At 33.1% G+C, this 27,461-nt stretch overlaps 1 protein-coding gene across 1 annotated transcript; it reads right to left on the reverse strand.

Annotated features, from left to right (window-relative positions):
• Positions 1–522: 522 nt before the first annotated feature.
• LOC125071435 (prostaglandin E2 receptor EP2 subtype) lies at positions 523–27,195 on the reverse strand. Its single transcript, XM_047681682.1, has 7 exons — positions 26,948–27,195; positions 21,388–21,842; positions 18,900–19,076; positions 9,931–10,114; positions 7,322–7,563; positions 2,889–3,077; positions 523–2,167 (listed from the first exon to the last, which is right to left on the reverse strand). The coding sequence occupies exons 2-7, from the start codon at positions 21,712–21,714 to the stop codon at positions 2,030–2,032; spliced, it is 1,257 nt and encodes a 418-aa protein (XP_047537638.1). The 5' UTR covers positions 21,715–21,842; positions 26,948–27,195; the 3' UTR covers positions 523–2,029.
• Positions 27,196–27,461: the final 266 nt, after the last annotated feature.

Here is a 27,461-nt window from a genome sequence, read left to right on the forward strand (position 1 = left end):
TAAGTAAGGTTTCGAATAATACAATTTATTATGGCACCAATTTTTTTTTATTAAATGTATATTACATTAAATTATTACGTACGTTAAACATATTATATGTAATGAACTATTACTATATTAATCCGAAATTTATAGAATATTTCTTTATTCTTAGTGGATTGCAAATAATTATACATAATAAGTGCATACATTTATTTTTAGGAAGGAAAGATATTTAACGTTTCATAGAATTTTGTTTTGTTAACTTTAAATATTATAATTAATATTATCTATACATATAATAAAATTGGAGTGTCTGTTTGTAATATTAAAATAACCGCTTTTTACTAAATGCATATGTATGTATACACGGTACATATACCAAAAAATATTTTTACATTTTTTGTCTGTCTGTCTATTTGTTCCGGCTAACCTCTGGAACGGCTGAACCGATTTTGACGAGAATTTCACTGGCAGATAGCTGATGCAATAAGGAATAACTTAGGCTACAACAATATTTTTTTTGTTAAATTCAAACGCGTCGAAATCGCTGGCACCGCTAGTAATATTAATATAATATACCTATCTAATTAAGTTTTAATACAACAGGTGTAACGTTTAATATTTATTTATGACGTTGAACGATATGGGTACTTCTACTCATTTGTTTTCTTATGAAATGTCTACGATTTTTATACTGTAGAATTAGATCAAAATTTAAGTACAAGTTAGTTTCTTATACATGCTTTCCGACTAGATGTTTGCTTAATTATTCGGTAGGCCTTATGTTACGCTAATTATTTACAAATGTAATATTATGTGATTTAATACTAATGTTTTGTACAAATAATATCAAAATGAAAATACTTCTTGTAAGAAATTAAATGCAAACGTTAAAAAATATAAAAATAATACGTGGTTGAAGTGTGCAGTCGATAAGATATTTTAATACGCACTTCGCTTATAGATAAACTCTGTAATATCGATAAATAATTTATACATTATCTGTTGCCGCTTACTGCTGATTATGCTTTTATAAAAAAATAGAATCTGGTTTTTAATTTCAACTTGTTACAGACATTATTTTATCGTATTGTTAACGTTGGGTAACTTCCAAATCTTAATATTATTTATTTATATCTAAAGACTAAATAATGATCTTAGGGCTACATTTATAATAATATTTTATAAAAAATATATTTATGTAAAATCCTATACCAGTTAAAGCTTTTAATTGTTGTGTAAACTTTTAAATTAATATTGACCGATAGTAGATAAATGGTCGTTTGTCAAATATATCTTAAAGAATTCATTTTAGGCTTTGATTTTATGTTAATTTAAAAAGATGTACCTATTTCTATTACATTGAGGGTAATTTAAGAAAACAAGTATATTGAGGGCTTTGTTATTTTTAAACAAATTAATATGTTTTGAACTTTGACTTTATTTTTGAATTGTATCCATCGATTGATCAACAGGGTTTTTGTATATTGTAGGTATCAAAAACTTACAACTTAAAATTAACTTGTGATTTAATATGATTATGAGTACTGTATAAACATTGGCGAAATGCTCTATTTTCTTGTTTTGAGCATAAAATAAAACAAAGTTGATAAATACAGTACCTACTTTCGATGTTGACCTATTCCAATAAGTCTTTTTCTTGATTTGTATTTCAGATTTATTTTAACTTTGTCTTAAATAGAAGATTTTTTTTCGGGTTCCGAAGAGCCTGTATGACTTTTTTTTTAATTTTGTACAATCATATGTTTAAATTCGCTGCGCACATAATAATAATCAAAAAAATTTTGTAATTTCATTTTCAAGATAAAAAAAAAATAAAAATCTGTAGTTTTTTAATGAAGCGCCTTTCGTTAATTATATTTTTATATAATACAACTAAACAATTCAAACATAGGAAACAAAGATTCTTTCGGTTAGCTTGTTCTGAAGTTTGTAGACAAAAGTATATATCTTCAATGAGTATATTAACTTATTTGCCAACGACCTATCGTCGCGTGTGAGGGCTGTGCCCGACGTCCTCGGTCCATCAGTCGTGTATCTTGACGAGTGCGGCGCAGACGGGCGCACGCAGCGGCCTCAGCTCCGCGCCCGAACTTTCGCTCACCACGAGCGTTTCCTGCGGGCAGCACGATGTCTTCATCGACTCGGTCGATGTTTTGTGATTCTGTCGTCAAGAAGAGAGAATATTATTTATGAACTCTTTATCAAACCCAACCGAAAGTCACTCGATACTTTGTTAATTTTATATGCATATCTAATACTTCAACCGGATAGTTCCGACGTACCTGGCGCCAGTATTCGATATGATATTCAACATAAATACTCTTCGTATTGTTAGGGTAGTTATTTATTACTTTTAATTTCAATTGCAAATTAACGATTAGTAGCCAGTCGGGACACAGCCAAAATAATGGCAAACAATGTATCATTGTTACGTTATTTATAGAACTCTGTTAATTCATTATTACTTCCAGCCTCGCAAAGTATGTGTTAACATATTTACATTTATAATATCAATAAAGTATTAAAATTCGTGTTGCATACTAATAATAACTGTAGAATTCAGTTTGTTTATTATCGTGGTTTAATAAAATACTTTGGTAATTTATCAGTTAAAATTGCACTTTATTTTAGACGACGATGGTTGGGAAGCAACATATTATTTTGTCATTAATACTCTGTTGCTAGTTGATTCAACCGTCTGTACGACTTCTGATATAACATCGGTTACAGTTCGGAGTTTAGACGTAGGTGATTATCCAAGAATAGGACGATAATCACCTTTATGTTATTTTATTATTTGGTGTACAATAAAGCAGAATAGTTATTTAGCTGTTACTAAATATAATTATGTAGTATACTATACAAGTCTATATATGAATTACCCGCTTAAAACAGTGTGCAATGGAATGGCAAAGCGCCGTCGGTGATAGGTGACGGCGCTGCCGCATCAGCACGTAGAGTATTGGGTCCAGTACGTAGTTGAGTAGCATCAGCACGTCAGAAAGAGCTGCCAGCGTGCCGAGACGTGGCCAGGCTGACTGTCCCAGACCCAAGTAAAGAGCTGATGTTACCTGTACATTAAAAATTATAAGGAATTAAATTAAAAAAAAAAAAAAATCAATGACATTCTACTGTTTATAATAACTATTTTTTTTTTTGAGACCAATAACTTCTTTAGAAGATAATACAGATAATACACAAACTTTTTCGATTCCATCACTATTATGATAGTTCGATTCGACGAAAATTCTTAACGCCTATGACACCACTATCTCCGGATACATTTTCTTATTAAAACCCAAGAATTTTATTTTTAAATTACATCGACCGATAATTATAATAATCTGATATCGTATAAACGAGCCACTACACCAACGAGGCAATTAAACAAGCGCCTCGCAATAACAATGCATACAGGCGGAAGTGGTCGCTCGCGAGGTTCACCATCACGTTCCTTTGGTCGTTTGCCTGCTTGGCGTCAATAAAAAAGTACTGTTGTTATGTATAATGATTATTATGCACACGACAAATAACTGAGTACGAATATTTATAAATGTAAGCATACATTTATAAATATTCGTAAATTTGAAATCATTTCTCTAGATTAATTCTTGCTTATTATTGCTATAGAATTCGTGATTGAATTAGAGAGACTAAATTTAATATCACGTTTTATAGCTGTTTACAAATATAATTAACCGAAAGGGGCACGAAGCAAAGCTCACAAACTAGCGTGCGTTTAATTTCATATGTACACACACACTGAAAATCTAATATAGACATATAATATAGGGTTGCAAATGTAAAACGTACGTCCACGTTGCAGAGGTTTTTTCACACGTATGTTTTACATTTAAGCAATATTGTTTAGAAGAAATCTTGGGAGCGAGTGTATTTTTATTTCGACGTTAACCAATAACATATTTTTGTATTATTAGTCAAATGTAATGTAAAGTAAAAGCCTGGCAAAATGATTGATTATTAAATAAAAAATATATATATTCTTATTCGAGTACGCTTTAAAAATTATATTTGAATCGTTAGGTCCAAACTTTTACTCAATATTAAAACGAAAAATACTCGTATAGAAAACATTTGACCTTTTCCCTTTCTGCCGTAATATCCAGACTGGCACTTGACGTGAGTTACTGTTATTTTACTATGTACACTTTAACCAAATCGCAATTCGATTCGATTTGTTTAATATCAGTATAGTTGGTGATACTAACTCCTTGTAATATTATTAGATTTTTATGTCAAGATGCATTAGATATCGAATATAAATATTGACCCATTTAACCTCCAATAACAAAATGGCGCGGCAATTTTTTTTACTGAGATCATGTCAAGACCTAATAAATAGATATCATTGACTTAACGTCTGAAGACTAGACGTAGGTGATAAGCCGTTTAGTAATTGGCTGGATGCTATCTCTTATCGGATGGCTCGTTTAATTAGGACGACAGGCGCTGCACGCTACCAATATCGCCCACGTACTTAATTGATCAATTCCTTGGAATCAACAAGCTATTGGATAGGTACGAGGCACACGACTATCAAATAATTACGCTTGTTCTCATCCGTAGTCATAGGGGTGATATTTGTAAGGAAGTTCAAGGATTTTACTACCTTTAGTCTAAATACTTGAGTATTTTTTAACACAAACTGAATTTGTAAATCATATATTGAATAAAAATAATTACATTTAAAAAAATACTACATACAAAAGATATAATATAATTTTTAACTAAAAAGTACATGAAGTCTTAGAGTTGTCGTGGTACCAGAACAAGGAAATCGGTGTAGACTATTTAGTAGTCGAGTGGATGCTATTTTCAGTGAAGCCATTAAGTGAAATCATTAAATGAATATCATAGTTTAAAATAATATGGCTGAAAAATATAAATGTTTTGTGTAATAACAATGTAATATCAGTAACTGATAACGAAGCCAAATCAATATCCATTGAGCTAATCGCCTCATCTCGAGACGGGCTGGGAAAATATTATGGATAGATTTGATAACAATAGAATAGGCCATAGAATGCCTAGTAGAATATTTGTTGGAATATTTTGTTAAAAAAAATTGTAATGTATTAGTATATGAATAAAAGGCAGGTACCCGATAGCAGGAGTAGTGTTACATTAACTTTGTTACAATTTTAATTTCAAAAAAATTTATTCATCTTTAAAATTGTAGATCAAATTATTGTTTTATGCGCGAGTATCCATTCAGACAGGTCCAAGTCCTACTCTAGTAAAAAAATCGTAGGCTTGTCCACCTAATGTATGTAATTTAAACAATACTAATTTGAAGTGTCTTAGAGATATGTATATCTCGATATATTAATTTCGTCGCCCGTCCTTTTAAGGTTAGTATAGCTGGATCGCCTTAATCGTTTAATGTAAGAAAACACCTCAGTGGTGCCGTCATTGGCTCGCAGTTCGCGAATAAAGATCTCCGGAATTAATGCGAATGCCATTTATCGAAACAATGAAATATTTTCGCTGGTCACAGTAACATTGATTGCATACAAATAAGCCACGACAGTACAATTGTTATCGTTCATTTAAACACCTAACGTACCAATAGGTTTCGCGTCGCCGAAGGAATCTTAATTTATATAACTGAGTTATTTCCATCTCGAAAATTGTTGTTATTTTATATGACAGTAGCTAATTCACGACATGCGTTGATGACTGTTTAAATTTGTTTATGAATAAGACACGACTTGCGTTCAATTATTTTCCGTGCTCATTTTGCTCATTTGTATACGAATTGTCATGACAATCCCCTGAACGATACAAAAGTTAAAGAGCTGCAGAACCATCTCGTGGCAAGTTATAGGAAAGAAGTTCCTTCTGAATATAATATGTAATAGTAGTCAAATCATTAAAAATAATTATTAAAATTGTCTATGTCTAGTAGTATCTCTTATAGTAGAGTCTTTGCCGAATAAATCTCTGGTAATAATGAAGTAAGTGTATCCAAGAAAAAAAGATCGCTGTTGCTTTTGACTGACTAAGTGAGTTTGACATGAAATTTGTACCATTATTTTCAGCGTGTTTCAGTTTTAGTTAGTTTAAACAATAAGATTTAACTACCACATATGGTTTTAATATTGTACATCTATGTGTAATATAGATATAGATTTGGACGCCTAACAAAGTGCTTAAGAAAATAATACTGCTTTTGGTATTCTGATGATAATTCATATAAAAATAATGCCCTAATAAAATATATTTTAAGATATTACAAATTACGATTTCCATTCGTGTGTTGGTTGGCTAAAATTATTGAAATTCAAAAATAGCTCTTGATACTGCAATCTTCGCTTCGATCAGTTCTGACTTGAATATTGATGCTATTGTCAGATGTCACCGCCGCATCATGTTGCGCACACAGTTTTAATTATGACACCAAACATTTACTTCCGAGAGGCAATTTCAGAGACTACTTACTAAGGTTACATTTTATAAAATAGAACTAAAAATATGTAAATAACACGTGGACATTTATCTACCTAGAATACTAGTTAAATTGAAGCTAAGATGAACGAGCCGATGGATCAAATTGACCTCAATCGAATCGAAAGTCTAGGATTTAGATGAAGGAGTGCGTAGAAGAGTATTTCAATAATTAATTTGTTATAACTATTTGTCATTAACTAATGTTGCTTTGCAATATTACTTTAAAAAAAAAGGAACACTTGATATTATGACTTTCAGCTGTTATTCCTGTATGTAAGCTTTTTCCGTTTGCAGTACCATGGCACACACGCTTGTCCCACAAAATAACTCCTGCGCAATTAGAGTCTCTATCCACGAGGTTTAGCTTGAGGGCTTATTCGACCAGACGTATGTATATGTCATTACATCACGCAACGAAAGATTTATCTAGCTTTGCCTCTGTCTCATAATTGAAGATGTGATGTGTGATGTTCTTTAGAAAAGTGCATTTTAAATTAAACACACTGCCTGTCTTGAAAATCCATTTTGAAAAATTATTATTATTCCTATTCACTTGAATTCTTCAGGTATTCGATTCATATATAGCGAAAACACTATTACCATCAAGACTATATTGAATTATAAATTCTCAAGGCTGCGATACACGAGGTACTAAGTTTTGCATCCGACATTAGTGTGAGAGCGACGTAGAATACCAATAGGCCAGGCCCATTAAAGTCGATAGTGATCTATTGCGCGCGTGCGTCGGGCACCAAGCGGGAACGCGAGAACTTTTCAACTATTTAATGTTGGTCGTGAACAAAAAGCCAATTATACTTGTTTAGTTTACAAATCAGTATCTCACCATTTGTGGTAACCAGCAAATCATGAACAGCACGGAGAGCGTGGCCATCAGTCTGCTGAAGGCGACCTCTTCGGCGGTGGCTGCGTTGTGGTGCGCATGCGCGGTGTTGTTGCGTTGCCGGCAGCTGCTCTTGGAAACCCTACGCACGACTGGGGGACCTCCACCTCTTGGAGCCGTGATAGCGTAGAGTGCTCTGATCACAGCGAGGTTGCAATACACTAATACTGCGCACAGGAGTGTACCTGGCAAAAAATAATAAATTAATAAATACTGGCCATAGTGTAACTTGTCCTATCGAAACAATGTAACATTTAATTGATTGAGTCATAACCATAGTATGTTTGTTATGTATTTTTAGTCATACTATTTGCTCCGCTGTTTCTTCCGTGTTAAATATTATATCCATATTGATTAGTCTAGCTCGTTTAATTCCGAAGATATTATGAGACAACTCTCCACTCGTCTAATCGTGTTACAAAATGGGTTCAAATAAAAACTACTCGCATGACTTATGAAGAACCGGCAGCACCACATCATTGGTGTCAGGTATTTTTTCGCTTTACATAGAGTACAACATGACTCAATACGAGTAAGACATCAGATAAGACGTCATTACAATGTAGACTCGTGCGATTCGGAAAGCATTCAATGCAAACATTTTATTTGTGTAAATAGTCTTGAACGAGAAAACAAATAAGCGGATGTAGTTGCATTAAATATTTATATCGCAGTACTTCTGAAGCTAATCGAGGAACGAGCGTGAGCTGCGCCGGAAACTGCAGCAGCGTGATATACTTCGTGAAACTTTAGTCTTTGGTCTGTGATGTCCTTTTTAACAGAATAAATACTTTTATGATCGATATCACACACAGTGTTGACTCCTTTTACTTGAATAAAAATTGATATTTTTACACATATAAAATTTGGAATGCTCCTTGTATTTAGTTTACTCAGAACGGAAAATGTAGTTCATTTTTTGAGATTGACTATCGATACATTTTTCACAATTACAGCTACCTTTTCAACTCGGCAAATTAATAACTGCATTAACTTCGAAATATCAACCATCCCTTACTTCGCCAATGCACTGGCTCACTCATCTTTCAAACCGAAACACAACAATACGAAGTATTGCTGCTTGGCGGCAGGTATCTAATGAGTGGGGTACCTACCCAGACCATTGCACAAAACCCTGTGATACGTGACACTTTACGGTGACCAGTTACAGAAACATTGCTAGCCTTTATGTATTTAAATCTAAACCTATCTATTTAACGTCGGCGCAGTGTTAACTGTGCAAGAAAGATTTGACAAATTGTTTCGGATAGCTATCCGACTCATTTTTTGTTATTGGGACTGTTTACCACCACCTTACTGACTCCGTGTTCACAATGGATACCGATATTTACTTGAAGCCTACGTAAGCAATTCTATTTGTCAGTTCTAACGACACCTAGGCATTGAGATTGGGTTGACTTTATTTAACTCTACCGGATACAGCTCTTAATATGTAGTTAGATATTATTAGTAAGTAATTATTTAAATCGATGAGCTAAATTGATACAGTACAAATTATAACTAACTATGTTGAATAGTAGCAAGTATGCTTTCAAAATTTTATTCCCGTAAATTACAATTCTAATGATCTAGGTGAAAAGTAAAGTAATCTGTCACTAGTGTTAAATATGTAATAGCAGAAATAATTGAAAGAGGCATTTAATTATAAATTGAAATGTTAACACAGTTCATCAAATAGAAGTGAGGACAATGTTTATCTTTTCACGATCTTGATTAGTTTGTAATTTGTTAGGACTAAAATGAATAAGTGAGTGGCATTTATCGGTGAGATCGAGTCGTGGATATTCCGGTTTTTCATATGAATTCATTCACTTATAATTAAATGTAAATAACATACGAGAGAATGACTTGTGGTGGGAACGGTAGCTTCATAAGTGCTGACGTTTTGGTCGACAGTGACGGCTGTTGCATAGAAATAGCAATCTATTAAAAAGTCTATACTGAAAAAAATATTTCAGTGACGTCAAGACAACACAAGTACATTTTATATTTAATCACGCTGGAACAGTTTTTTTTAGGTAATCTAACCATATTATTTATTTTACTTGCTTGATAAAAGATGTAGGGCTTCCACTATGATTTACTTTCCTTAAATCGTTTTCTTATACTTTGCTAGTAGCAACTGAGTCATTCTACATTCATTGAATACGTTGGCGTAGCACCACAGTGAGAAAATCACAAAGTCTGGTCCCGATAGACGGCGCTGTGTAGTTGAGTTCTTACGATGTCATCTCGATGCTTAACAGTAATAAGATTTTGAACAAAATACTATTGAGACCTATATTGCAAAAAAAAACAACAGAAACAGACAGAGAACGTTTAGAACACGGATATCGATAGAGTTGTAGTCGTGGACAGTTTTGTTGAGATTTTCTTAGATTTAAAATAGTACGAGTAGCTTTTCTGACTGGTTTTAAAGTATAGTTATCGACTCTACAACGTTCCGCTAGATAACTTATTGAGATACCATTGCATTCGTTTTCCTTGAATAAGTAGTAATTAAAGTGGAGTCAAAGCAGGCAAAAACATACCAAACATAACATAGAAGACGGCATATCCAAAGTTGAGTCCAGAAGTAGCGTTCCGGTATCTCGTGCAGCATTTGCTCCGCTCATCGTAGTAGAAGCCGACGCCGAGCACCGGCGCGCAGGTGAGCGCCGCCGCCCAGAACCACGACACGAGAAGCGCCATGCGGATCACGTAGTACGTCACTTGCTGCAATAAACAGTTCCTTGTAACTTAACTCAATAATTTGTTTATCAGTCAGTCTGTAAACAAATCTTGGAAGCCGAACTCGACCAACTTTATAATCGTATCGATTTGAATTTTTTAAGGACGTATACTTACGATTATGTAAGTTGAATGAAACATCAGTAATTTAGTATCATTATCATCAGTAATATAGTATGTACCTGTATCTTTAATGGCTACTGAAACTTTATTAATCCAGTTAAAGGCTTGTCATACATTAATAGATAAGACAATTTTTGATAAAAAATATCAGATATTTGTGCTCACCAATTTCTAAATCAATTAAAAATCAATTGATTATAAATTCAATCGCAAGAACAAAAAAACACAAACGATTCCATAATAATAACTCGTTAGTTAGTCATTAGTCGTTAACTCGTTAGTCGTTGTAAAGAGGTTGTATATAATATTTATATGTATACATCTTTAGAGAAGGAGATATATTCGCCCCCTAAGGCCGCAAATGTCTGTTTGATTTGTTTTTGAAGTGTCACCAGCAACTATTTCGCTCAATGTAATATTTTTTCTGAATCATAAGTTTTTTCGTTTCCCTTTAGTTTCATTACATGTAGGAGGGCGTGTTGTCTATATTGTTAGTGTTGTGTTAGTGTGTGTTAGTGTTGCAAGTGTATCTCATGTGTAAGTAGGTATATAAACAAGTTTAGGTTTCACATGTGAATGTGTTTAATTCAGGTAGTACATCGTTTTTAATTTTATATAAAAAATAGTACTAGTTTTTGCTTCGGCATAACATAGAACCCGAACAAATTCAATACTTAGAGGCATTGTACTGTTGTTGTTTGTACTAGCGAGAGGATAGCATAGGTTTCGTATAAATGTTTTGTTTGTTGAAATAATTGAGATAAAAATAATAATGCTATGATCGTAGAAAACTAGAAGAACAGTCGTCTGAGACAAGAGCTGACGGAAAATCAACTTGTGACCACAACATTACAGGTGCAAATTGGATAAATAAAAAAGTACGATCGCGGTTAAAACCCGAACATTGTATATAAAATTATTATTCATTTATATGTAAATCTACAACCGGTTCGGAAAGTAGCATCTAGTGACCAGAAACTCAGTACGTTACAATAAGGATCATATCGTATTTTATAACCAATGAGATGTAAACATTCGCCATCGGTCTATTAGCCAATATTGTGCCAAAGCTATTTAAACCTTTTTTCTCTAGTATGATATTTTATTGCTGAGTACAACGCCTTATTTATAAGGGTGTTTTAACATTCGATTTTTATTACTTAATTAGCAAAGTCAAACCTTTAGAGCTGCTGGATTACAAATGAAGCTAATGGTGTCGCTTGGTATTTATAAAAAAGAGCATCTCTAATTCATCATTAGAAATAACAATAAATAACCTTTAGTTATATTTTACACAAACTTTTATTAATAAATAATTTATAAAGTTTCTAGCTCTACAAAGGTGAGGAATTACCGACAAACACAACTTAACACAGCGGAAGTGTGTAATTCCTGCTCCGGCCGTGAACTCGAGAACGTGTAGGGAGCTGAACTAATACACATAAACAAATGTAATGTGTACTTTACTTATAATTTGATATTAAATTGATCTTTTTTGTTAACAAATTATACTTTACAAATGCGAGGATACGATGTCGAATTGAATGATTACTTCCGCGTCTACAATAATCATATTTTACATCAAAATTGTTTCTAAGCTCGACGCAGGAACATACACACAATTAAATGTCGATTGAAATCTTCTTTTTTAATTGACTAAAATTAGAACTACGTCTTCAATATTAGTATATTTAATTACTATGTAGTTTCATTTAGTGAAGGAGCAGCCTGTGAATGCCCCACTGCTGGGCCCGGTCTCCTCTTCCTTGGAGAAGAAGGTTTGCAGCTGATTTCATCACGTTGCTCCAATGCAGGGTGTGCCAATGTGGCAAAGTCGCCAGCACAATTTAAGCACATGAAATTTCAGTGGTGCTTGCCTGGATTGAAACGAACTGCCGAACTTAATCGGTTAAGAGTCACCCGTTATAACCACTCGACCGTCTCGGTTAAGTTTTTTAGTATTTATTATTTATTGTTAAAAAAAAGCATTGAATTTTCTTGTATACAAATACCACTAAAGTGACTTTACTAGGGGGACCGGTTTGATATTGATACGGGCCTGGTGTAATACAGCAATGTAGGGCGAAGAGTCAGGTTTTGAAGCCTTGCAAGCTATAGAACAGGAACAGTGGTTGAAGTTACAGATTTATGGCCTTTGTTGAATGGTTAATGAGTCTGAATAATCTCAGATTCATAGGTATTACACGCTCCCTTCATTTGTACCAAACTAAAAAGTAATATGTATATGTAAACAAATCAAGAAAGTACTACATTTAGTATAGTTCTAATCATTGTTTATTCATATTATCGAATCTGATATATAGCATTTCGCCACACGCAACGCCTTTTCACAAGACTCTAATTCGAAGCGAGCGAAAATTAGATTGTGATTTGTGAATAATCTTCAAACAATGAGAAACGCTATCGCAGTGCTATAAAATACTTGAATCGATATTTGTTGTTAAAATTAATAATTTCTTAAAACGAAGACGTTATTCGTTCTTTAGTTTCGTTTTCGTTTCGGTCAACGGTTTTTTTTAAATAAATATGACAGCTAGGACTTTTTCTACTGGATTATTTAAAAAAAGTCCATATTATAATTGTAAAAATCATATATTGCTATACAGAAACTAAATTATGTTCAATGTGTTTATATGATTGGATAACATCTCGACAGGCAGTATCTCGCTATCTATTCAATAATCAAAACTATTCAACTGAGAATACTAAGACAACGCTGAAACATAAGTAGAACGATCGTTCTCAATCGTATCGTACTCGTAGCTCGGCGACGCTTAATTCATTTGAATGCCATGCCTTTGCTTTGGTCTTGTAACTCATAGGAAGTCGTAACCGTCAATTCAAAAGCTCGCAAGTTAGTATGGAGAATGATAGCGAGTAACCCTAGCCTCCAATACGGTGGTTATGTCATAGGATGACGTAATTAATTATATCACATTATAACATATAATGATTATAATCGAAACTATTTATTTTACATTATTATGTACTTATAAAATTATCGTTGTAATTAGTTGTTTAATAATTTGTTAAACTTTAATTAATATTTATTTAAGACTCGCACAGATACATATATGCAAATTATTTCTTTTTTTTTTAAAAGATTGATCTGTCACGAGGAATAATTAGATGATTGCGAGTTATTGAGAAATTTATTTGTTGGAGAATTATTCTTAAGCTTGAATTTATTTAGTCATCGTAATCTGCTGAAATTACAAGAAGCTTAAAAACTGTGTATTTCTTCATGGTGTTCCGTCGATTTTTTCCATGTTGAGGTAAAAAAAAAACTTTGAAGGATTCAATTTATGAATAAAAGAAACAAATTTGACTTTATGTACTTCATCACCATCATCATCCTCCTGCCCTTATCCCAATTTTACTTGAGGTCGGCGCAGCATGTGTTCTTCCATACTTCTCTGTCAGACGTCATCTCACAAGTAACATTCTTTCTAACCATATCGTCTTTCACACAATCCATTCATCGTTTCTTGGGTCTTATTTATTTCTTGGTATTTGACTTTATGTACATATTTTTTAAATTAAAACCTATACTCTCTACCTTTAGCGATAGCAGTGACGATGTGTTAGTGGCATTTAATAAAGGAATCTTGGCCAAATAATTATTTTATAAGGACAACGTTTTTAAGTATTTCTAATAAATATTTCATATGAGAAAGGATTTTCATATCGACAAATATTGGCGATCTTTTAAGATAAGTCTATATATTACCTATTGGTGGTTATTAGTGTAGGACTCTACTACTTTAGACAGGATTTTTAGTTTTTGCAAAGATATACATACATATTTGTTAAAACTAAAATAATATAACAATAATATATTTAATAACCGCTGTTTGTTTATTATTCTAAAACAAATAAAATTAAATGTGCTGCTGTTTTGTCACCACAAGTCTGATAATTTCAGTTCAGTCGCTGCGTTTAAAATTCAGTTACAAAATTTGACCCAGACTAATACTAACTGACTGACAGGTGTCGTTTTACAAAAGCTTATAATAATAAACAGCGAATAAGACAACAAGAAAACTGATAATCCATAAGGTTAAATTTCAATATTTTGACCGTAAAATATTCAATGTTTGAGCATTCACTAAAAATGATGAATGCGATTTTATGAGTATGTTTTGATACGGTGAAAGTGTTGCAAAAATAGTTCCTACGTATTGAGTACTTTATATAACCTCATACGAGTACACGCCCGCGTACTCTGCAGTGGGTAGTACTCGTAGCTAGCCGATACGGCTGCAGATCCGGGTCGGACAGATAATAGTTATTGGATTTCTCCTGTTAAAAAAATACAGCACTGTTAACATTACTCGGAAGTTATGTTGGCAGTATTGCGCTTCCTTACTTCTGAAAGCACTGGAAGCTAATGATCCAGTGCTTAATCTCTCTTGGATTGTATCGGATTGCCATCATATCGAACACTGAGATACTGTCTCCGATATTACTCACATTGCCTGAAATCCAGGACAAGATTCTGTGGATATTAAATGGTGACATTCTTATAATATCAAATGGTGACTACCATTTGATATCATAATGATATCAGAATGTCCTCCTGAAAATTATAAGGTATCTTTTTTATCGTTTCTGGTTTACTTTAAACCTATTTCTATAATAACGATTATTTTTTCACGGACGCTGTATGAAGTATCAACACCGTACATCGTCAAACCGCCTCCAACAATGGGAACTAAGATGCTATTTTCCTGCAGTAAGCCTGCTGTAAACATTTTAACGTTTGTTATTGGAATAATTGAGGTATGGGTACTATAAACCAAATAAGCCTGGCACGTATAGCTGCACCCATTCCTATGACCGTAAATATTTTTTTAAATAACGAGTAAGGAAAAGTAGCCTGTTAAAAGTAGCTTGGAAACAGAATAATAATCGTCTCGTTAGTTGGACGTACGTAAGCGCATGCGCAGTATATATTTGAATCGTAAATGTGGTCCTACCTCTCCAGTTCAACGTTTAACATATTCCTCAATCACTGACGCAATGTGTTGTTATTTTCAAACGTCTTGTAATATGAGACGATGGGATTGCGACACGACGTGCGACACCCGCTCATGAAGTTCATTAAGAATACTTTTCCATTAGCATGACCTACTTCTACATGGAAAGACCAAATCTGTAACCTTTAAAATAATTTAATATAAACACGAATTGTTCTAAAACTTTTTACAATTATTTTAGCTGACAGGTCTAACAATGGCTGACTGACAATATATTTGCAACAAAAAGTCTGTAAATCGAAATATATTCTCAATATTTTTATAAAATACTTATTTATCAAATATTAATAAGTTTAAAAATATAATTACATATCTTATAGATGTAGCTAAATTATAATATTATTTTTCAATACGATTCCAGATAAACGAGCATCCTCATAATCCTGAATCTAAATACTCATAAAAATAGCACGAAATGGTAGTGATTTTATATGAAGTGCAAGAAAACATTGTGAAGTGAAGTTTTGTAAGGATTATAGTACATACAAAGCTTAATATAATTAAATCATACCATTTATGATGATGATGATGTCGCCCTGGGCGATTTCATTCACGACGAACACTCTCAAGGAAGAAGCCAACTACGCGGGATATAGTAGTAATAGTAGGTATTATAGTGCCCGAGTGCACATTGCAAACTCTATTTCCTCACCCTTAGGTATAATCCGATTTATGGACGCGATTGAATAAAATGTTTATGAATGTCAAAAAAAAATCCAGTTGAAATAAGAAGTGTTGAACAAAAAGTGTTACTTAATAGATAAACATCTTAAGTATTCCATACTATAATTGACGTCACGCGTGATTTAATATGGCCAGAAGTAAGAACAATGTGCCATTCTATCATCCGGTCGCTGTTATCTGCTAATGCGCCTGTAGTATGTTCACACACTGTAGAAGGTTCAATTTATAATAGTCTTAGTTTGGGCACTAATTTACTTTATTTAGCTTGATTTTAGAAAGTGTCATAAAAGTTCTGTTTGAATAATTATATCCTTAACTTTGCGTTAAAATTACCTTAACCGTCTCTAATATTGCAACATGACAATCATATCATAAAGCTTAAAGCGAGAGAAAAATTGTTGTTACTAAGAGTTACCCTTTATCCTATCAACCTCATTTAGGGTCTTATGAAAAATACCAAGCGACAACATACGTATCGATCCTGTACGTTTAGATGTCAAAAATAAAAAGTCGTCTATGTGCGAACATTTTTTCATATTCTCGCCTTCTTACGAGGATATCTTTGATCATTATATTTGATCTTTGCGCTAACTTTAGCATTTAATATAGAATGCCATGCTTTTTGAATGGTATAATCAAAGTACTTTCTTTACGTAAATCCTTTTGTTTGCTCTTCTTTTCTTTCTTATATATTAAAAGGTTGTTCATTATAACGAGACGTTAAAAAGCACTCTATGAGTTCTTTTGGAGATCTATGTTCATCTACGAGTAAATCAAATTGTACATTGAATGTACCACTGAATCGTAAGTCTAAAATACGTCTTAGGAATATTCGGTAACGATGTGAGTACCTATATAATTACAGAAATAAACCCCAAGAATATTAAAAAATATACAAACAAAAATAGCGTTAAGTTTAATTTATTTTACACCATATAAAATAATGTGCATATTAATTTCTAGTTGTTGTCTATAATGAAACCGTTACCGTACAAACCAGGATAGCTAGTGGCTTTAAGTAATTGTAACCACGCCGAATATCTAGATGGCATGTTTCTTTAGTTTATGTGCGATAGTGTGCTGACTTCAGTAATATTCCACAGCACGTGTGGGTGTAAAGTCAACACGAGGCAGGTTGGGTGTAAGACAAATATGTCATTTTTGCAAGGAAAGTAAACGTGTAGGGTCGATGTAACTAGTGACGGTTGTTTTCCTTTCAAACAGCTGAAACTTAAAAGCATTGATATTCTTATACTTATCACAAATACAAATCATCATTCATTTATTTTAAAAACTGTGAGCAAATCTTAATCAGAGCTTATTGGCCAAGCTGATGATATTTTTAACCACCTCTGTTTATCAAGAATTAGATTTTTTTATAATGGTGTTTTGTGAAATAATATAATAAACTTTAATATTTTATAATAATTACAAAGAAATAACTGAGTAAAGCTACGATTTCGATTCCTTCTAAACTGCAATCTGAATAATTTTCTGAAGCATGAACCGTGAATTAAAACGGCTAAAACCTGCAGAGCTTTTTTGAATAATGACACCGGAGTAGTTTTGTATATTCAGTTAACATATACAGCTCAATACGATTGCTGCAGTGCTAGCATTTTAGTGTGTCTATTTATTTCACTTAACAACAGATATTACTCTACCTTAAAGTAGATAGTGCACAGTAAAGCGATTCTTTTAAAGTATTTATACCTAATCAATAATGTGAAAAATCGTAACATAAATTGCAGATTAAGTATTTTTAATTTGAATAAATAACGAGAAGCAGATTTGTTTGTTATTAAATATTAACTAATATTTAGACAGGTACTTGTAGAGTTTTGTTATAAATCGGGCACGTATTTATCAGTTACTCCACTGATGGACAGCAATACTTGGTACCGGTTACTGTATGCCGGTTTGTGAGGAGAGTAAGCTGTAAGTATTATTATAGACAAAATGGCCATATCATCTGACATTCCTAGTTTGAAATACATTGACAATAATATAAATTTGAATAACCGACATTAAATAAGGAAATAAGCAAATCGTAAATGTCCTTCAATGACTGAAAGCTGTTGTATGATCTTGTTTCTATTGAGAACAGAAGGCTTGTTGATTATTTTATTTTTAGTTACCCTGCTTCCAGTGCGGGGTACTGGCAGTATTTCATCCGACACGTGCAATTACAGATTTGATCGACGTCGGTAAGGATCAGTGTATTCTATGTATAAGAAGAAGAAATCTTAATATTAAAAAAAAACAAGTAAGTAATTTGGTCATAGACAAGATTTAGAATCTATAGGTTAGTGCCAGTTTTATCAAGTGAAAGTAAAAAGTATTTATTGATGCTGCCCTCGGGCGGTCCCTTAACACAGCTGTTAACTGGCACGGTCGTTAATTCCTCACGCACCTTTGTTTATTACTTAACTTCCGCACACACGCCTCCAGCTTTATGTCTTTTCATGAAAACATTTCCATTAATATTGACCTTTTTCGTTACAGGAGAACGCATTAGAATCTATTTTATGGTTATTGACAATATACACATAATGTATTTATTTTTGTTGTAATTTTTACACGTAAACACTTCATAACAAATGTCATCGTATTTTATTAAAAATAACTATTAATGTCTTAAAATATAAATACCAAACTCCATCTATGAGTAGCAAATAATATAAAGCAAAAGTGACTTTTAAATACTTAATAACACGGTATATAAATAGTTTTTTTTCATTTTATGCTTTGCAGAAATATTTGTTAAAATTACTGAACTGCTTGTTGTATTTTGTATACTACGTTACTGTTATCAAACGGCCAACACATTTTTAGTGTTAATTTCGTATATCAAAGACACGAAAACACGTTTTATGTACATGTTACATAAAACAGCAACTTACCTTCTGGTATAGAAACGGTCTGGTGAGCGCAAGGTATCTCTCGAGCGCCATGGTGACGGCGATGCACACGCTGCCCACACCGAACACGCGAAGCACCACGCGTGCCGCGCAGTACACGCGCGTCTCCCGCGCCCACGGCCACTGCTCCGACACCAGCAACGCACCCATCATACCCATCTACGACGAAAGATTAAGATTCAGTAGACAAAAGCACAATAACATCACTATATATATTATTATTACTTATGGGACGTTGGTCGTTGGTTTGGTTAAAGTTAACTTAAACGGCTGCATATCCCGAGCTTCTAGGTCGTGTTATCTATGATTATACTGTTTCCTCTTAATAAATTATCAGTTACTAGCAGATTTTAGTAAGTTGACAACTTTTTACCGCCTGGTCGTGTGATCTCATAGGCATTCCTTGGACTATGAGAGTGACAGATGTTAGCACACACACTTGTCCACTGTAGTATCTCCGACGCATTTGGCTCTTGACTACCGTTACCAAAACTCGATCGTATCACACAGAAGGAAATCACATTATTCAATTCGCAACAATATGAAGAAGTTTGACAGAAGTTGAGATTTAACATGAAATATGTAGGTTTAATGTGATACAAGCGAATCGTACTACATTTCGTACCACTACTACAAATAAAAAAAAAATTATAACATTATATTTTTTATTACAGAAGCGCCTTATCTAGTTTGCTTTAACTTCATCAAAATTCTGCGCTTTTTAAAATTACTCAATCTAGCTTTCCGACAGATTGAATCGTGGCACGTAGTTTTATAATAATGTAGCGATGCTATACTGTGAGCGGATATAGCCAATTTATTCAAATTCATATAAGAGCCAAGCACTGGGAGCACAACGCGGAATATATTCGATATCTATTGTTTTGGTTGACGAATCCAGATTGTTTGCAGTCCGTACACTTGAACCAAATATGTGATTGATATTGATTCAAATATAAGGGCATTAACTTTATTACAATAGATCGGAATTAAAGTAAAACAAATAATCGATCTTTGCCCCGTTCTAGATATCTAGAGGTTTATGCAGTAGTCGGTATACGTACCCACTCACTAGTTTTTCGATAGCCAAACACTACAAGACTTTGTCGCGAGTTTGCGGCAACTTCAATTTCAGATACATATACAGACAAAACATCTTAGTTCATGATTGGAGGCGCATTGTGAATATATATATTTTTATAGCAAAGCCTCTCGTCATACGGCCATTCGTCTGTCGTCTTCTATCTAATACTATATGTATGTACTGAGTTTATCTCTCCAACGCTGTGATAACTCAATAATTTAATTTTCATGATAGGTTTTCGCCCCGGCTTTCCTTTATGACATAAAAGTGATGCTTATATAAAGTGTGTAATTGCAGATGTTTATACAGCAATGACGGTCAAAAACCTTCACAGTAATACTAGTTCATAAGCTTTTTAATCTAAAATTCTCAAGAGAGCCGGCAGCTGTACTTACACAAATATGTGAGCGGAGTATTTACTTTCATTGAATAGCATTCGGTAGTGCAAGACATCAAGCTTAATAAGGATTATTAAAATGTTTAGCCGCAAACAAAAAATACTCTTAACACGCTCCTTATAATTTTGCAATATTATATTTTTTGTTTTTGTTGGAAGGCAGATGGGCGACCTGATGACCTGGCACTGCATAGATACAGATACTACTACTATATAAATACCCCCCCCCCCATCCGTCAATACGACACAAGCTATGTAATCTATTATGTTGTCTTGTTATTATTAAAATATAAAATAAATAAAAAAAAATTAAAATAAATATTAATGAGTTGGTGGTTTTCAGTCTGATGGGGGTGCATAACCACAGGTTATTATTCGGTTTATAATTACAATTAACAGAAAGATAACTCCTGATGGAATGTGTCACGTCCGCGTGTAGACAGCGACATAACGTGAGGCATTATACCTTGTACTGACAATACGATACATGGATCATGGATCCAAAGGTCTGTAGTTCTTTGTATCTGTAATTACAGTTACTCACTTAAGCTTTATACCGGTAAATAGCGATACAAAGTACGCATTCTAATCAGCCACAGAGCTGCTGCCTGATAATGGCTTAAATAAATGGGATAGCGTGTCTCCCTTCTGTTGGCGATTCTAAATATAAATGACACGTAAATATTATGTTAATAGCATTTCAATAAAAAAATATATTACAGCGATTGTAAACGATCATGTAATAAAAATATATTTCCTCTACAATAAATTATTTTTCTAATAAAAGTTACTAACTATCATAATTTCTAAGTAACATTGTCTTATAAGGATATAAAGCAGAGTTACGATGATTTTAAAACGTGACACGGTACCGGTTTTTATGTATTCTCGTGTTGTATAAATATGTTTCTGTTCTTGTTTAACTCATGTTTGGTATTTTTTGTTTTTATTTGTTTCTATTATATCTGTTTTTTTATAAGACAACTCACCAGGGCGACCAAATCATTTGCAGCCAGAGAGGTAAGAAGCAGCAAGTGCTTGCGATTCCGTACACGTCGCTCGCCTCGTCTCAGTGCCACGATAGCCGCTGCGTTACCAATAATTCCGATGGCGTACACAATCTTCACGATCAACCCGAACATCTTGCCCCCGGGCCTCATGGAACTATTAACGGTTGAGTTCGTAGCATTATGCATTAAATATCCAATGTCTGAAGAATCAGTGCCGTTGTACAGAAAGTCCGTGCTGAATGTGCTATCGAAGAACTCGGTGGTCAGTTCAGGGGCTATGGACGGGATTTCATGTAGGCTATACATCTTGAAAGCTTTGTATTCAATTCTTTCAAATTATAAATTAGAGACTCATTTGAAGTCGGTTCAGTGTCGTTTCGTGTCGGAATGTCTTCGAACTGTGACGATCATTGCGAATATCATTTGACGTTAGTCTGGAACAATACAATTCAAGGTCAAATAGAAAAAAATATCAAAAAGACGTTAAGATTTTTAACAAAAGCATTTTAATAGTAAATAATTTAAGAATCGTATAGAAATTTTCATAAGGTGAGGAAATTTTGAGATACTCATTACCGTTGCGAAGACAAAATTCGAGAGATTCGATTCGATTTTGTAGACCTTCCAATTATTTTAAAAGATGATGTCAATTATAAACTTCCTTTTGGGTTTGGTATTTGTCGAGAATTGCAAATAAATATTTCACCATATCTTCTCTAATAATAAAAATAAAAAAATACTCTATCCTGCTCAGCTCTACTACGCGGCTTTAAAGTCCTAAATAGATTCCCCGTTCGAAATACATTATATTAAATATCTCTCTAAGTATAATTTGTTGTGATGATAATTTATTTGTAATTATAATTATGATAATTAATTAATTAGCTATTAGATTAGACATAGAACAGTGCGTCTGTGTGTTTACTTCGAGTAACGACTAAACAATCAATTTAACTACGAGCTCAATCAACGAAACACAGCAATCTCAGAGGTTTATCTGCAGCCAGACAGTCTCTATGGAACAGAAATTATTTTATTTCTGTACAAGATATGATATCAGTGCCGACGGATAATTTACACTAATTAAAAAAAAAGTTTTTATACAAATATACCGTTATTAAAATGTACAAGAGTCGAGATGGCCCAGTGGTTAGAACGCGTGCATCTTAACCGATGATTTCGGGTTCAAACCCAGGCAGGCACCACTGAAATTTCATGTGCTTAATTTGTGTTTATAATTCATCTCGTGCTCGGCGGTGAAGGAAAACATCGTGAGGAAACCTGCATGTGTCTAATTTCAACGAAATTCTGCCACATGTGTATTCCGCCAACCCGCATTGGAGCAGCGTGGTGGAATATGCTCCAAACCTTCCCCTCAAAGGAGAGGAGGCCTTTATCCCAGCAGTGGGACATTTACGGGCTGCTAATGCTAATGCTAAAAAAATGTACATAAGTGAGAGGTCCAGGATACATTAAGAACAGATTAAATCTATAACGACTATAAGTTATTGAGAACCAACTGTATGTACTACTTTATTAGTGTAATTAGAAGAATTAATACTTTACTAAACTTTACATATAAAAAGTTACACGGCGGTCGCTCTTAAAGTTTTTGACGCTCAGATATACTGCGTTTGATTTCATTAGAAAAAAATAATTAATAAGTATCTAATTATTGGAAAACCGTCCCTGAATATATTTGAATATTCACCAGAGATAACACCAGTTGTTTATCTCTGCATGAATATTTAGAAGAGCTAAACCTATCAGCCTCTTCTAACAAGCTTGCTCTCAACCAAGTTTCTAGTCGCCTTAACGTAGAAAATGTTCGAGGTCGCAGCATCTGTTTTCGATTTCATTGTTTAGATGACTTAAACAGGAGTTGATCATTTACAAAATGTTTGAAAATTGACTATTTTAGAATGTGTGTCAAATTTACGCATACTCTTATGACATCTCTTACCGCACCTGAGCAAAATCTCTTAAATCTCCCACTGCTTGTAAGAAGCTTACTAGAAAGTTGAGTTTACCTTCACAATTGCGAAACGATGTAAATAATATGCTAAAATTAAGCACTATTGAGAATACTCGTACTGATTTGAAACTAACAGGTCCAATTAAGATCGACAAGTTCTATCCCCTCGGAGATCTCGGCCCAATTCATATTATTATTAACCATAGTTTATTTACATTTGCATAATTATTAAGGCATTTTAAATCTTAAACTACAATTTATAGAAGACTAGCGTAGGATAATGTTTTCTTAACCTTTTTATCGCGGCGCTGAACAAGAGCTGAGGCATCAGAGTGCATTCCTAACTCACGTTTTGCTAAAATAATAGTTTTATTGTGGCTTATCTCAACATACTATTAGAACAAGAGTGAATTTTGTTTGTTTGTATGTTTTATCCAGTTCTTTGTTATTTTACTTTACATAGGCTATATACTATATTGGAAATTTGCATATTTTTTGTTTAACGTGCCGATGTAGTCGAAGGCAAAGTTGTCGGTCTAGGCGCTTTTAAAGAGAACTTTGGCAAAACTATAACAGGTACACAACAACTTTGTAGCAGAGATTTGCGTGTCTCCAAAATGACTACAAAAAAGTCAGTTCAGCTTGCACTTCTTTTATAAACAAATCACAAAAACCTTTTTTGTTAAAAAAAGAAAAAAAATTACGACGATGCCAGTTGATATAAAAATCATAAAGTATAACTTTTACAAAATAAAAATGAATATGTTCTTCATTTAGAACGATTTGCTTATAAACATGTCTTTATAATTATCAATTCGATTCGGTGATTTAAATAAATAGGCGATGTAATGATAAAAAAATAGCGCGGGTAAATACTTATTTTACTTGTGCGGAGCTGGGACGGAGAGCTAGTATAATATGTATCGAAACCGAGATCTAATTATAGCTGAATATTGGAATGTATTTTTGCTCAATCGCTATAATAAATTCTGTCTGTACAATCGATGATCCAGCTTTATTTTAAGGTTCATTCTAAAAGACAAAATCGCTTATTGATTTGTTTAAACTAACTCGTTTTGGTCGATCATGATGTTAGTTTAGTTAGGTTTTATTTATGTAAGCGACCATTCCCTATTTCCTTAAAAAAATATATAAATAGTGTACAAAAGTTTTAAAGGATGGGTATTCAATTTGAATGACAATTGTACGGAAACTCGGTAATCGGAGCGCCGTGTTGGTAAACGCTTTATTATTTTTCTTAAGGTGTGTTAGATAGTTTTCACAGGATCGAACGTTTACGTGATATTACTTGGTACGACGAAAACACCTTGCCGGATCATTCGCTGCCATTTTTCGGTTACAGCTAATTTATATTCTTATTATAATAACGGTAATCTGCTACGATTACATATTCTCCTACTAAAACTTTTTTAGCTTTGTTTGAAAATGTTAATAAGTAAAATATGAGAAACCCAAAGGGATCACTTGTTTTGAACAAACGAGTGTTGATGATCAAAGCGGTACGTAAGTAATCGTGCAGGCGCACTCGTAGGGGCAAACCTCAGCCACGGCTTGAGTTTCAAAATCGCCCGGGGATCGCATTATCTGTCAGTACAGTATGTTTTAGTTGAGATTTAATGGCGAATAAAAACAGCTTTAAATATGACAGGAACATAGCGTTTTAATATTATTTACAATATCGTTCGTACAAGAGTATTTCATTCATGCTTCACGTCAATTGTCAAAATAATCTTAAATCCTACACCTACGCGTGCTGCATCATTTGGTTTATTTAATTATTATGTATATTGATTTAGTAGTTTTTTTCAGTTAGTCCTCATTCGTAAGAGTTTTTTTCAGCTATGAAACCGGTTATTTCAAAATCATATACACGATAGACGAACACAAAAGATCTTAACTCACTAAATCTATTGATAACATCAAATGGAAATCGAAAACGACTCAGTTATGAAAATTATTTCAGTAATTAAATATTTCTGCCTAAAATTCGTAACGAATATTGCTTGGAACTTAAATATCAGTTAAGTATTTAAGTTATACGGAAGTACGTATGTACAACTATACTACGTATATAAAATAAGGTTCTTTATAAAATATGCAGGATATACCTTTTTAAGGCTTAAATTATCAATAATCGGAGAATTTTGATATTAAAGTTCGCTTTCAAATTTGAAACGTTGTTGCTCAATTTTATTTTTATTCCCGAATCGTCGCGGCCTCTTTAATATTCTATTCTCCCATTCATCTACTTGAATTTAAAATTATTCACTTTACTGTTGAAGCTCAAACCCGCTTCATAGTTTATATCCAATTCCATTTGTAATCTGAGTGACCTTGTACATCCGTAAGAAACTTATAATGAAATTAATACAAGTTTTATATTTTCATAATTATAATTAATAATTCCTCTATTAGTTATATTACTCGATTGGTAATTACATAAAGTTTTAAAAGTATCTGCTTGATAGCCTTTAAGGCTTTATTTCAATTATTCCGTAAATATTTAAGGTGAGCATTTAAAAAAAAATGAGAAACTGTTTCCATTTGAGATCCTTTATCTACATTTGATTTAAGCAAATTCTGTTCGAAATAAAAGTAATAACGGTGCAAATTATGACCACGTATGTGGAGGCTGGAATGCTGGAGAAATCCAGCTGTCGCACCCCCTACCGCCATCGGAGATAATATGACGAACGAATACTTAAATATTTTAATAAAATTTATACCGTTTGAGGTAACAAACTTATTGAATGAAAAAATCTTTTTTGTTATTAATGTTAAGTTTAAAAGGCTTGCTTATCTGTTATTCAATATACCTATAGATAATTATTATAGCAGAGTTATTCGGCTCAGAACTATTCTTACATAGCCTTACTGTCAAATATAATTAATAAATAGTTACTAGTTATTTTTATGTATTCCTAGCAAAAACTGAAGCGTCTGGAAGTAAAACGTTTTTAAGCTTTTAAGTTACTAATTTGGTAGCGTTTTAATTTTCATTGATTTTACCTACTAGCCGCCGCAAACAGTTCCAAATTATTATAAGTATGTTATATAGTTTGGAATATTGCATAATTTAATCTTTTCTGAATACAGAGGGTCTGAAAGTAGCAAAAACATCAGTCATAAAGATAATGCTTTTTTTAAAAAGATTTAAGATTGGGTAAATATTTTTGATACAAATTGTATACTTTAGAACATTACAGGGATTTCAATATTCTTTTAACGAAGTGCCAAAGTTTGCAAACAGCGTAAGTTGACGCGGGAAAACATGGCGCAAGTCAACTTTAAACCGGCTTAAGTCTACATTCGATATATAAAGAAAATAGTGTCAATGGTTTCTAGCTATGTTAAAATATATTTTTCTCGTTCTAAGAAATCATTGAAGCACCGCTAAATTGTTTTAATTACAAAAAATGTTTATATATTGCATAAAATTTAATTGGTTATTGAATTATATAACTATATTAAATGATATTATTTAAAATATTATACGTATATTAATAAATAATATTTCAGCAAAAAATACAAATATATATTTACCATAAATATACGCTGCGTATATTTTGCTAATCACAATGAATTTCAGGTCACACACAATACTGAAGTCACTTGCGTATTATATTTATTAGATAATAGCAATTATTTTAATGTCTATCTTTTTTTAATAGATATATATATATTTTTAATATAAATTTATTATATTGTCGAAAGCGGCTGACGTTACGATCACACATGCGCGCCTCGTACGTACTCCAGTTCGACTGTGACGAGTGACGTGACGACTTCGAAGTTCGACTTCTGAACGAGTACTGTCCACTAATTCACTTGCTTCGTTCTCGTTGCTCTGGAGTTGTTAGGGCACTTGGGCACGTGCCCTTCATAATAATACCACTTGATAATACTGTGTTTACAAGCGAATAAAACTGTCGGTCCACCGAAGTATCATGAGCTAGCTAAACATAGCTTCTCTGTTTGTTTCATATTTATTTATACACAAAGAATGCTTAAATAAAAAAATAATGTTTACTTCAGATAAGTAGCAGTCATAGTGGGT

This window comes from Vanessa atalanta, chromosome 19 (assembly GCF_905147765.1).
Source record: "Vanessa atalanta chromosome 19, ilVanAtal1.2, whole genome shotgun sequence".
NCBI classification, from domain to species: Eukaryota; Metazoa; Arthropoda; class Insecta; order Lepidoptera; family Nymphalidae; genus Vanessa; species Vanessa atalanta.

Bases quoted from the DNA above. Each gene is read 5' to 3' on its own strand.
- LOC125071435 (XM_047681682.1), bottom strand. From the start codon at position 21,714: ATGTATAGCCTACATGAAATCCCGTCCATAGCCCCTGAACTGACCACC. The intron at 3,078-7,321 runs GTGAGATACTGA...TTTAATGTACAG, and splicing joins TTTGCTGGTTACCACAAATG to GTAACATCAGCTCTTTACTT. The intron at 2,168-2,888 runs GTAATTCATATA...TCTTGACGACAG, and splicing joins TTGCACACTGTTTTAAGCGG to AATCACAAAACATCGACCGA.